The following is a 12,219-nucleotide window of genomic DNA, read 5'->3' on the forward strand; positions in this document are numbered from 1 at the left end:
CCTCTTCCGTGCCCTGCCGTAGGCCGGCTGGAGCCCACACGCATGGCCACTCGCCTCACACCCAGTAGGCGTGTCTGCTCAGACTGCAGCTCTAGTCCCCACCCGCCACCCTCAGTCCCATGTCCCTTGTCCCAGCATCCTCTCTGTACCAAAACTATGAAAGCAGGTATTAGCCACCTTCCAAATGTCACTGGGGAACAGTGTCTCCCTTTCATCTTTTCTTGTTCCTGTTGCATTTAAGCCACGCTTTCTCTCCTCGGCTTTGTGTGGATCACGTATTATCTCCCTGTGGGTCTGTGGGTGCTGGGACCCCAGTGGCCCGCCCTGGTCCCGTGTGGTCCCGGTGATGTGATGCAGAGCAGAGTCCTGCCCAGAGGCGCCTGAATCTGTTTCTACTTTCTCTCCCCGCATGTTTTCTCCATTCCTCTACCCACCCCCTGCACTTCTTGCTGAAATCGTCCCTTGTAAAAAATTGTGTCATGCTGATTTCTTCTGTATTTCGGCATGCTGAACTCTGCACTTTGATTTGCTAGCCCTTTTTTATCTGAAGTCTGTTAGATGCTGAGTGGGGGAGGGGAGTGCTCCTTCCTTACAGGACCCTCATCCCACCGCCCCCGTACATGGCTGTTCTCACCCCACACCTCACAGGTCCTCTGCCTCTTCCAGATAGCCTCCTCCTTAGTGAGGAGTAGCTTTAGGGAGTCTGTTTCCCCATGGAAGGGGGCCCGTGGCTGGGAGCATTCTCCGTAGGTCTCCACCCAGCCCGCCTCTCTTCTCTTGCAAGCCCTTTCCTTTGCTGACGTCCTGGGAAGCACTCTTGTTCTCACTCTGCCCTCGTGGTGTGGGTGCTTCCCTGTTAACTGTGAACTTGGGTTTCTAGCAAACTGCAGACCGATATGAAGACCACTAACTTGGAGGAGATGAGGATCGCCATGGAGACGTACTATGAGGAGGTGCGTGCCCTTCGTGGGGGGCAGGGGGGTGGGGAGTCAGCTGCTGACCTGGGTGGGCGCCCCACCAAACCTGGGGACCCTGCTTTCCCATTTTGTCTGAGCTTGAATGTGAATCCCAGCAACTCAGGCTTACTTCTGCCCCCCGGGCAGGAATCAGGAATCTGATTACAGCTTTTTCAGAGGAAGGTGGTCTTCATGCTCATTTTGTACCGTAACGTACCATGCTTTGATGTTTGCAGATTCACCGTCTCCAGACTCTCTTGGCGAGCTCCGAGACTGCAGGAAAGAAGTACGATCATGTCCTTGGGAACCGTGTTTCATGTCTGGTCCCACAAGTAGCACAGATACCCCATGGGAACTGCATGTACTGCCCTTCTCTTTGGAGCAGTACACGCACCTGCGTCTCTCTGTTATGGTTAGAGTTGGCGTGTTTCCATCTGGGAAGGTTATGCACGTCCCCGCAGAGCCATGTGCTGGCCACTAACAGCATGCTCACCTCCCCATGCTCCGATTCCTTAATTCCTGCTCTGTAACAGCTTCCAGCTTAGCATTAGAAAGCACCATTGTCCCAAGCAGGGTTCCCTTACTCAGAAGGCATTTAGTGCCAAGTACAAGTTCATTTCCCCCGAAGAAGTTTATTAGAGACATCAGGGGTTCCCTATCTCGAAGATTCCCTTTTCACAGATTTGGCCATGTCACTGCCTCAGCACTGAGCTGTGAAAACATATCAGGCGTTCGCCCGAGCCAGGCACAGCCTTCCGTTTCTTCTTTCTGGGGTTGGCAGACTTTCCGTACCCAACAGTCACTGCGCACTGTTGAAAGCAGGCACACTCTGTAAAGTGTCCGCAAATGCTGAGTGGGTGTGGTGTGTGCTACACCGTCGCTCCCAGGGTGCGTGCAGAGGAGCTTCCTGTGCGCCTCGGGTGGCAGAAGTGTCCCCCACTGGTCAGCATACCACCCGTTTCCACTCGTGTGTCTCACACACAGGCTTTCTCACGAGGCCCATCGCAGCCTTCTCCCGAGAGGATCGCAGGGCAGTGTGAAGGGGGCCGTTTTAAATTGTGAACTCACAACGAAAAGCACAAACATGTGAAAAGCACATACTCAGTAGGCTGTGAAGCCTAAGGGCCATGAGAGCAGAGCCGGCTGCCTGCCCCCCTCCCCAGCCGCCAGGAACTTGCCCCTCAGGCCTTCCAGCACCCAGCTTCTGGCCCTGAACGACCACCAACCACCATGAAGGGGTCACACGTAAATTTTAGCAAGCACACGAATTTGCAGATACAGAATCTGAACGAGGACTGGCTCTATTTCAGACTTTGTGGGATAAGAGGCAAATCAGCTATGATACAGCTATTTACATAATGAGAGAGTTAAGTTCTCACAAACGTTTTGGGAATACAATTTCAAATGTGTTGCTAGCATCGAACACAGTATTTTGATTTGCAGGTTTATGAATGAGCATAGAATTCTGTTTGGGGGATAGCAGTTTGCTCACTTGTAGTTCAAAGTCAGGGTTCCTGGTTCCACTGCAGATATCTGCAGAGGGCACTCTGAGCCACGGACAGGCACCCACAGGTGGCGTGTGGTAGCCCCTCTTTTAAGGCATTTATTCAGCTGGCGTAGAAACCCAAATGGAGCCCTTGGCTTTTTTGTTCCCAGGGCTCCAGGGGAGAAGAAGACGGGCCTCAGGAGGCAGAAGAGAGTGAGCAGCGCCCTCCTGAGCTTGTCTCGGAGTGTCCAGGAGCTCACGGAGGAGAACCAGAGCCTGAAGGAGGACCTGGACCGTGTACTGAGCAACTCCCCCACTGTCTCCACCATCAAGGGTACCGGCCCGGGAGCCACCTGTGGAGGGGCACTCGAGGAGAGGTCACATCGCGGGCTTTTTGAGGAAAGATGCAGGTGGCGAGATGTGGGAGAGTCTGGTCCTCCCTCTCAATCCCCAGGGCCCTCTTTCAGTTGCCAGAAATTCAGATGAGTACACGGCTGGGCAACCCTAAAATTTATTCCAAGATCTAAGTAGCACCTGCTGTGAGCCAAGCACCCTTGCAGCTAGTGGGGGAGGATAATGGACAAAAGGCGACATCATACTGGGAGGGAGAAGCCTGCAGGTCAGTCATGGATCTGGTGGCACCAAGTGCCATGCAGCCAACTAAAGAGGAAGGACAGCAGGTGTCGGGGGCAGGGGCGTACACCTGTGAGTAGGGTCTTCGAGGATAGCTGTGCTCACAGCCAGTGTGCCCAGCACACGTAGGCAGTGGGACGGTGTTGGCAATGATGGCAGAAGTAGTGGGGCCGGCCTGGAGGCGGGTTGGGGCAGGGGTGAGAAGCACTGAATGGATCATGTGTAGAAAAGAGGGCGGGAAGACGAGGCTTCCGCGGTGTCCCCCTGGGGGCTGCTGGTGGCCCCAGGCATGGTGGTGCCACAGGGGTGAGACGTCCCTCCTGGATATCTGGTGTAGCCTCAGAGAAGGGAGGAGCCAGCTTCCAAAACTTTGATCTGAGCTGCTGGAAGGACAGGGTGTCCCTGTGAGGTAGAAGTGATGGAGGGAAGAGCAGGTCTGGGGACAGGGGTGTGTCAAATCTGCGGTGGAGGTGGGTGCATCCGTGAGTTTAGGACAGAGTCTTCAGCAGGAGAGCCCCCCACGGGGGTCACCAGCAAGCAGATGGCCAGGGTGGGACTCGGCACACCGGTGGGTGAGGAGGGGAGAGGAGGGCCCGGGTCCAGCCCCTGGTGCGACGCAGCAGGGCGGCAGGGTGCGGAGGGCGAGCGCAGATGGTAATGGAGCTCAGAGCACAGGGGAAGGAAGTTCTGGGAGTGGAGGAGGGCAGAGGCCAGAGCAGGTGTGGACTCCGTGTGACCTTGAGAATTTCTGTCTTGGCCTGGAGTGCAGGCCCAGGTGCCGATGTCCCACTGAGGGCTGAGGAGGCCACAGGTACGGCCAGCTCCACGGTGTGGGGCACAGAACCCCTCACGGGGAGGCACCCTTTCTGCTCGTCGCACCAGCCTGCCAATGGGGACGCTCACGGGCCATGTTGAGACAGGCAGTCGGGGCTGACGGGGCCCTTGGGATTTGTGCGAAGTTTGTCTTTTAAAACCATTTCTTCCATCAGGTTACGTGGAGTGGAGTAAGCCCCGGCTGCTCAGACGGATCGCAGAGCTGGAAAAAGTGAGTGGTGCACCCTCAGCAGCCGGTCCTTTAGGACCCACCCACTGTGGAGAAGCCGGGCCGCTTATAAAGTGGGGACAGAACGCTCGCAGTGAGCGCATGCGTAGTGGCTGTCCCCCGCGTGCCACGGTGCTGATGATGGGAACGAGCACACTCCGAGCAGGTCTATAGGAGACCCACGGTCATTCCTGTTCCTGGTGTCACGGGCGGCAAAGCCACGGTCACACGGCCCATGGTTTTGGACTCCGTGTGTGACCAGGGATGGATGCGCATCCTAAGGTCTTCCAGAAACCCAGCCTGATGCGTACATGTCACTCCCCGGCCTGAATGTTTGAGTCATCAGAAAATTCTGTTTATCCACCAGAAACTTGGGGAGGTTAATACTTCCCCATAGCTGCCATGTGGATTTTCAGATTTGATTTCACTCCACTGGTCAGTACTCAGTCCATTCCTTTGGAGTGGGTCAGAAGAGTCCGTGTCTGCTGACTGGTCTGGGAAAGCAGTGAGAGCTGTCCCCAGGTTGGCTGAGCAGACTACACCTAGAAGGAAAAATCAAATAACTACAGATTTACACAGCAGAAAACCTGAGTTTTTTATACCATGGGTATTTTGAGAATAAAGCTTGTTGGAAAAGAAGGTCAGGCAGAGGTGGCTCCAAAGCGCAGTGGGCAGTGCTCTCTCAGCTGAGGGACCCGCCATCACGGGGAGCCGAAGGTGCTCAGGCAGTATCTCTTAGCTAGCAAAACTGGGCTGTCACATAAGGTTAAAAGCACAGAGGCCGAAAATTCAGAAATCCTAAACATACTAGTCTTGATGAGCACCGAGAAGAGCAGCTTACAAAGTTGCCTCCCATGTGTCCTCTGTTCCGTGTCATTCATGGCGCCTTGCGCCTGCCGTGCAGGCTGGGCTCTGCTGGCAGAGGGGCTCCGGCTCGGCTTATGGGGTCACACGCAGAGCTTGGCCCAAATGTATGCCTGAGACCAGTTTCCGTCGGCCTTGGTTTCTTCTTTGGGTTTCATAACCGCCACATAAAACAAGAAATCTAACAAATGCCTGTGTTGCCCCCAGAAAGTAAATTCGATGGAAGGCCCCAAACCACAGGCCTCTGGAGCAGACAAGTCAGATGGCCCGGTGCAGTCTGCGTCCAGCTCCGCTGTGCCCCGGCAGCAGCGATGTGACCGGCACCAGGAGAGCGAGCATCTCCGGGAGGCGGTGCGGAGCCTGAGAGGCGAGCGGAATGCCCTGCAGGGGCAGCTGCAGGAGAAAGAGTAGGTTGCGCAGCACGGCCAGCACCTTGCGCCCCCAAGGAGGTCGCCCTCCTGGCAAGTGCTAGTAATTGCTGACCTAGTTCTATGTGGTTCAAAAGCCCTATGTTTTGCATGTGAAATAAAAGCCACTTTAGTGGTAAAAAGAAGATAGTAATTGCCCATATTACATTATTGAAAGGAGGGAGGGATCATTTAAATCTCTTGACTCTGAATTCCAGAGCCATTTCCAAATTCCTAATTAGAGAGTAATTTACTTTCATTGATTTGTGAAATAGATAGGCCATCAGTTAGATTGTCCTTAAGGTTTAGAGTCAGTGATATGTTTAAGGGTGTAGTGTAAACACATGAGACATACATGCTGTGAAGCGGTCCCTGTGACACTGAGACTTTGGAAGGAAAAGCTTGCAGATTTTGCTTATTCACTGTTTTTTTCTCTAGTGTCTTGAATTGTAGCTTACTGAAAATGCAGTCTCCTCCCTTCTCTGGTGGCTTCTCTGGTCAAAGCTCTGTCATGAGTAAGCCACACCCATGTGTCTTCTGAGATGGGGGTTATCTCTCAGAGTATGGCCTGGGCAACCGGCAGCCTCAGCATCACCTGGAGCTGGTTAGAGATGCAGAAGTCAGCCCCGCCCCCCTGGGAGCTGGTTAGAGATGCAGAACCTTCTCAGACCCAGATCTGTGTGTCTAATGAGACCTCCTGGCAATTCATGTGCACACTTAGGTCTGAGGACTCCCTAGCTGACTCCTCACCTACTAAGTTCTCTGCTGCCTGTTTATGGCAGAGGAAAATCACTTCACACTCCCCTTGTTCTTACTCCAATCCAAGTGCATCTCTGCTAATTGGTAGGTTCTTTGTAAAAATTAGTGTTTCATGAGAGGTTTTAAAAATTGGGCTAGTCGCTTGGAAAGATAAAGAACATCTGTGATTTTATCTTCAGCCGTCACGTGGCCTGATGACAGCTGCTGCTTACTGAGCCCTTACTAAGTGACAGGTGCTCTGCTAAGCAGTCATGGTGTCCCCTCTGACTCCCATGGAGAGTAAGTGAACCTTGGACATTAGGTCACAGGACAGTGACCAGTGGAGCCGAGGTCAGACAGGGGTCTTGTCTTGGAGCCACGTGCCACCTGTGGGACCCAGGAGAACCCACTGGGCAGCAGTTTAGTTGGAGGTGATGGGGTAACCTCCCTCGTCCTCAGTGCCCTGGCTTGGGCAGCAGGAGCTTCAGCACCCACCTCACATGTGGGTTATGAATCTGATTTTGTGCCTGTTGGGATAGCGCCTCCGCGTGAGACAGGCCCGTGCGAGCAGGGCCCACGGCTCGTGTGATGTGCTCACCTCTGTGTCCTAGGCACGGGATGGTCGCTGGCGCCTAGCAGGTGCCCAGTGAATATCTGCATGAACAGCCGCCGGGTTGGCGGGCCTCTCGGGTCTGTCTCTGACTCTGTGTGGCTGTAAGCGAGTGCCCCTGCCATCCACCCTGTCACAGGGGACGGAGGTCGGGCTGTGTGTCCACCCCCATCACGGGGAGGTCGGGCCGCGTGACGTTTTCTGAAAGCCCTTCCTGCTCGGTGATAATCGCTGTTGCTGTGGCACTGAAATGTCTCTGGTTCTGTGTGCTCAGTTTGGAAGTGAGACAGCTGCTACAGACAAACGCCGACTTGCAGAAGGAGCTGGAGAGCGTAAAGGAAAGTGAGGAGGAGAGAAGAGGAAGAGAGGAGGCTTTGAGGTGAGTGCACGAGAGGCAGAGCTGTAAAGAGATCACACAACTCAAAGTATTTCCGTCTTTCCTCAGCACAGCTTCCGCAGTGGCTTTTATACAGCTCCAGCCTGGTTCCATCACTCCCGCCCTGACATCCTTCAGTGACTCTTCCTTTCTGTCGGAGTAAAATTCCCAATTCTTGGAAAGGGGTCTTCATGATTAGGCCGGTGTTTGCCTCTCTGACGTGATGCCCGGTCCTCGGCACGCACCTTTCACCGCGGCTGTGGCCACCGCGTGGGGGCACCCGGGTCTGGACACAGCCCAGTGTTGAGCCGCCTGCCTCCTGCTCCCTCAGTGTCACCATTCACAGTTGGCCAGAAAGTGGAAACAGCCCCAAAGCCCATCTCTGAGAAATAGATGAGAAACAAGTATGTTCATACGACTATAGGAGTAGGCTCTGACACGTGGGCCAGCGGGCACCAACCTCGTGTCGCGCGGAGGAAGCAGACAGGAAGGCTGCATGGGGCCGGGTTCCTAAATACAGGGCTAGGCAAATTCAGGGGACGGGCTGCTGCCAGGCACGGGCTCTGGGGGCGACGGGGGCGTTCAGGAGCCAGCGGCGGCTGTGCCACACAGCGCATGCGCTAAATCCCACTTCACCCCAGGCTTCACAATGGGGAGTTTCACGTTACACGAATTTCACCTCAATAAAAAATGCCCCAAAAGTAGGTGAGAACCCTGAGCAGAAGTATTTAGCGCTCAGAATAATAAGTAAGACACAGACTACTGGAATGAATAAAATGTTCATTTCCAGGAGAACTGACTGGGTTTTGTCAGAAGGCAGGATTGAAGGAGACCAGAAAGGGTAGGTACACAGGGTAGAGTTGTTCTTTTTTTTTTTTTTAAATGTTTTATTTATTTCTGAGAGAGAGAGAGAGAGAGAGAGAGAGACAGCGTGAGCAGGGGAGGGTCAGAGAGAGAGGGAGACATAGAATCTGAAGGAGGCTCCAGGCTCTGAGCTAGCTGTCAGCACAGAGCCCGACGCGGGGCTTGAACTCACAAACTGTGAGATCATGACCAAAGTTGGACACTTAACCAACTGAGCCACCCAGGTGCCCCATAGGGTAGAGTTGTTCTTACTTGGCCTTGGAAACCTGTAGCGAAGGCACACGTTGTATTTTCTTCCAGTCACACTGTTTGTCAAACCCCCAAATAGGGGGCATCTGGACGGCTCAGTCAGTTGAATGTGACTTTGGCTCAGGTCATGATCTCATGGTCGTGAGTTCGAGCCTGCGTTGGACTCTGTGCTGACAATTTAGAGCCTGCCTGAGATTTCCCCACATACTCATCTAAAATTAAGAAATTTAAAAAAATAATAATAAAAACCAAATAACTCCTGCCCATTCGTCCCTCATGCCCTCAGAACTTTTCCACCTCTTACCACGGTCCGGAGCTGGTGCTGCCTGGGCATCTCTGTCCCTGCCCTCTCAGGGCCCCTGATCTAGACAAGGACACAGATTGCAGAGTGCAGTCCTGAGGTGGGGACCCCGGACTGGCCCGCGGCGCAGGAGGGGTAGTAGCCAAGGCCCCGCGTCGCTCCGGGACAGGTGGCCCCGCCAGCTCCACAGGCAGCCATGCCACACACAGACACGTGTCATGGCACCATGACCAGTAAGATGGTGTCTTTTCCCTCCCACTTTAGAGAGGAAATTCAAACACTTACCAGGAAGTTTCGAGAACTGGAAGAAATCAAGCGAGGAGAAACCGACGACCCCATGGAAACGACTGCCGAGGTATGATGGTCCAGCTGCATTTCTGGCTTCCCGTCCGGGCGCAGTGGGGCTCTCGGCTGACTCGTGAAGGTTCTGCTGTTTCTGTCCCCAGGATTTTCCTGACTCCAAGGCTGGCAATCCACTTCCCTCTTATCATCACCACTGATTTCCATAAATTGTGTGTGTTGAATCCGGAGTTCTAAACTAACTGTTAGTTAAGTGACTTTTTGAACTAGCTTTGAGTCTCAGTCAGCTAAGCTGCCCAGTGAAGATCTTCCCCAGATTTCACATATGCAGGAAGTATAATTGCCCCACGAGGGTTGTCCATCAGCGGGTGAGAGGAGTGTGAGGAGGCCCTACAGGGAAGGAGTGATACTTGGTGAGGACATCCTGTACCCAACCCTGCGTGTTTAGTGTGAGCTTCTGACTAGGGCAGAGAGCAGGCCTGGCCTGGAGGAGGCGTCCTCTGCCACCGAACGTTGCACATGTCCAGGTGTTGAAGGCATGTGTGGTGAATGGCAGATTGGAGATCAGGGGTAAGTGCAAGCCAAGCACCCTCCTGTCCCGCTGCTTTGTGGAGGCAGCTGCACTGAGGGGGTCTCTGTGGCCGTGAGGAGCTCCCCTGATGACACCTGGCTCAGTGCTACCTGCACTTGGGCTGCCGGGGGCTCAATGTCCTCCTAGCTAATCCTTTTTTCCAACTGATGGGTTTCTCCAGATGGCAGGTACACCCGTTAACAAATGGCAGAAGCGTTAAAACCCTGAGGCCACACTGGGCTCCGAGAGGACCTTCCCATGTAAATGTGTGGTAGATCAAACCAGGTTGGTCTGGGAAGTGTCCAAAATGAGCGCATGTCAGAGACGGTAGGGTACACGTGGCAGTCTCTCTGTGGCCCTTTTTCCATGAGCCTCTTTCTGCCAAAGACGCGGTGACCTGGGAGTCCACTGGATGGTAGGCTATCCCTGACAGCCCAGAAGTGCTGTCGCTTCGAAGGTGACTTCCTGTGTGGTAGCAAGTGGCCTGATGGAGATGGTCACTGGCCACGAGGAGGAAGGAGGGTGACGCGGCTTTGGGGTGCATCTTCCCGATGGCCTCCGAGCCTGGACCGGCTTCCACCACCCGAGGCTTCTCTGGTGGGGCCCCCCCCTGCGAGTCTTCCACGTGACACTGCGTGCACTTCAAGAAAGGAAAGAGCTAGAAGTCGAGACCTGGAGAAGCCGAGGAGCGCAGCCCTGCCATGAGGCAGGGGAAGGCAGTTTCACGGTGCACGCTTGCTGGAGCCCCTGGAGTCTGCACGGCAGCCTTGGCCCCGGCACACCCCGCAGGCCAGGGCTGCGGATCGGAGGTTTTCCTGGTGCTTTGGAGAATAGCCTGAGCCCCGCAGATTCCCTGGGCCGGGGTCCAGGCAGCAAGCCAGTGTGTGTGACCGTCCCTTCCCAGGAGACCCCCTCCTTACCTACACACCCGCACTGACCACCCCCAGGGATGTTGGCCAGGGCGGCTGGCAGCCCAGGCATGCAGGGGCATGCAGGGGCATGCAGGCTCGTCTGTCCCCAGGCGCCGCATCACTGTTAGGGGCACGATGACAGTGTCTTTCCAAGGGGGGAGCTCACCGACTGTGACGTGGCTGCTCCGGGTGATCTTGACCCTGGGAGGCACCAGCAGAAGTCAGTGTAGATTTTTCTTTCTATGTTAATCCGTCTGGTTCTTGGAGTCCCTCCCTCTGCAGGGAGGCTTGCTCAGGCCTGCTCACAGACACAGGAAGAAACACATGTCCTCCCGCTGCCTCCCCAGCGTGTCTACGTGGAGACGGAGAAAAGTCGCTCCAGCGCATTCAGGCGCACTCGAGCATGTCCGGTCGGGAGGGTGGCCCTGGCTGTGGCTCCCAGTCCCTCAAGCCCCACGCTGTCGCCCGGAGGACCCCGAGCCAAGACTGCAGGGCCACCTCTTCGAGCACCTCCACCGCCAGGCGTGCCGCTTTTCCGGCTGATTCCAGGAGTCTGGGATTTCGATCCTCCTGACTCGGTGCAAGCAGAGCGTCCGTGTCAGCAGGGACCCATGATAACAGTTCTTTTCCTCACGAGATTATATCCATAATCACTCTCTCCATTCCTCCCAACAGGGCTCTGGGCGATTTGCTCGGAGTCAGAATTACACTTGGTACTTACGTAGACATCGTATGCCACCCAGAGGTTTGTGTCCCTACAAATGGCAGAAACGGATCTTATAGCCTCGAGGCAGCAGTGCAGACATGCCGTGGACTGCAGGCCCATGTGAGCGGCACCACAGGCCATGGACAGGTGCCCGCCCATCGTGGACTGCCGGCCTGTGTGAGTGGTGCCACGTGCCATGGGCAGGTACCCACCCACCGTGGACTGCAGGCCCATGTGAGTGGCACCACACGCCATGGACAGGTGCCCGCCCACCGTGGACTGCAGGCCCGTGTGAGCGGTGCCATGCGCCGTGGACAGGTACCCACCCACCGTGGACTGCAGGCCCGTGTGAGCGGTGCCACGTGCTGTGGACAGGTGCCCGCCCACCGTGGACTGTAGGCCCGTGTGAGCGGCACCACGTGCTGTGGACAGGTGCCCGCCCACCGTGGACTGCCCATCTGTGTGAGTGGTGCCACGTGCCGTGGACAGGTGCCCACACACTGTGAACTGAGTCAGCAGAACATCATACAGCCACCACCAAGGATGAAAGGGTTTCCGTTTACTGACTCAGAAAGCTGCCTGTGACCTATTGTTTGATGGGAACAAATCCTTCTCCAGAAAAAGTCATAGCGTTGATCCCTTTTTATTAGGAAAAAAATTTATAAAACCCGGGAAGATGTCTGAATGGATTACCAAAGTATAGTGGGATCATGAGCGCTTTTTAATTTTCTTCTAGTATAGTCTGAATTTTTTACAACAGGCATGTATATCACACAGGCTTTGTTTTTTTTTTTCCTGCGGGACTTGGCCCTCAGCATTTGAACATGAAGGATTAGTTGTAGGTTTAAATTGGGGGGTTGGGGGGGGCGCCTGTATGGCTCAGTCGGTTAGGCCTCCGGCTCTGGGTCTCTGCTCAGGGCTTGATCTCAGGATCCTGCGTTTAAGCCCCACGTTGGGCTCTGCACTGAGCACATTGCCTACTTGGAAAAATAAAATAAATACACAAATGGGGGGGGGGGTCTGTTTTTAACGGTGGCCTTGAGGAATTTATATGTACATGAAAATTTAGAATTCTTTCAGCTGATTGCCTAGAGTTTTTGAGTAAATGTTCCTTTATCTTTAGGTGACTGATGTCACCTTTTTGCTCAGGTTGGGACACGATGACGGGTCTTTCCTGGCTCCAGAGAAGCAGAGATGTGGGGGTG

The 12,219-nt window shown here is 54.7% G+C and overlaps 1 protein-coding gene across 1 annotated transcript in view; it reads left to right on the top strand.

Annotated features, from left to right (window-relative positions):
• The window catches only part of IQCE (IQ motif containing E), a 44,656-nt gene that overhangs the window by 20,709 nt on the left and 11,728 nt on the right, over nucleotides 1-12,219 (top strand). The window contains exons 12-18 of the mRNA XM_077758845.1: nucleotides 881-953; nucleotides 1,193-1,242; nucleotides 2,613-2,776; nucleotides 4,065-4,120; nucleotides 5,189-5,388; nucleotides 7,011-7,115; nucleotides 8,791-8,881. Of these exons, the coding sequence (XP_077614971.1) occupies nucleotides 881-953; nucleotides 1,193-1,242; nucleotides 2,613-2,776; nucleotides 4,065-4,120; nucleotides 5,189-5,388; nucleotides 7,011-7,115; nucleotides 8,791-8,881 (739 nt within the window). The remainder of the gene's footprint in view (nucleotides 1-880; nucleotides 954-1,192; nucleotides 1,243-2,612; nucleotides 2,777-4,064; nucleotides 4,121-5,188; nucleotides 5,389-7,010; nucleotides 7,116-8,790; nucleotides 8,882-12,219) is intronic.

This window comes from Crocuta crocuta, unplaced genomic scaffold (assembly GCF_008692635.1).
Source record: "Crocuta crocuta isolate KB4526 unplaced genomic scaffold, BGI_CrCroc_1.0 scaffold273, whole genome shotgun sequence".
Classification (NCBI taxonomy): domain Eukaryota; kingdom Metazoa; phylum Chordata; class Mammalia; order Carnivora; family Hyaenidae; genus Crocuta; species Crocuta crocuta.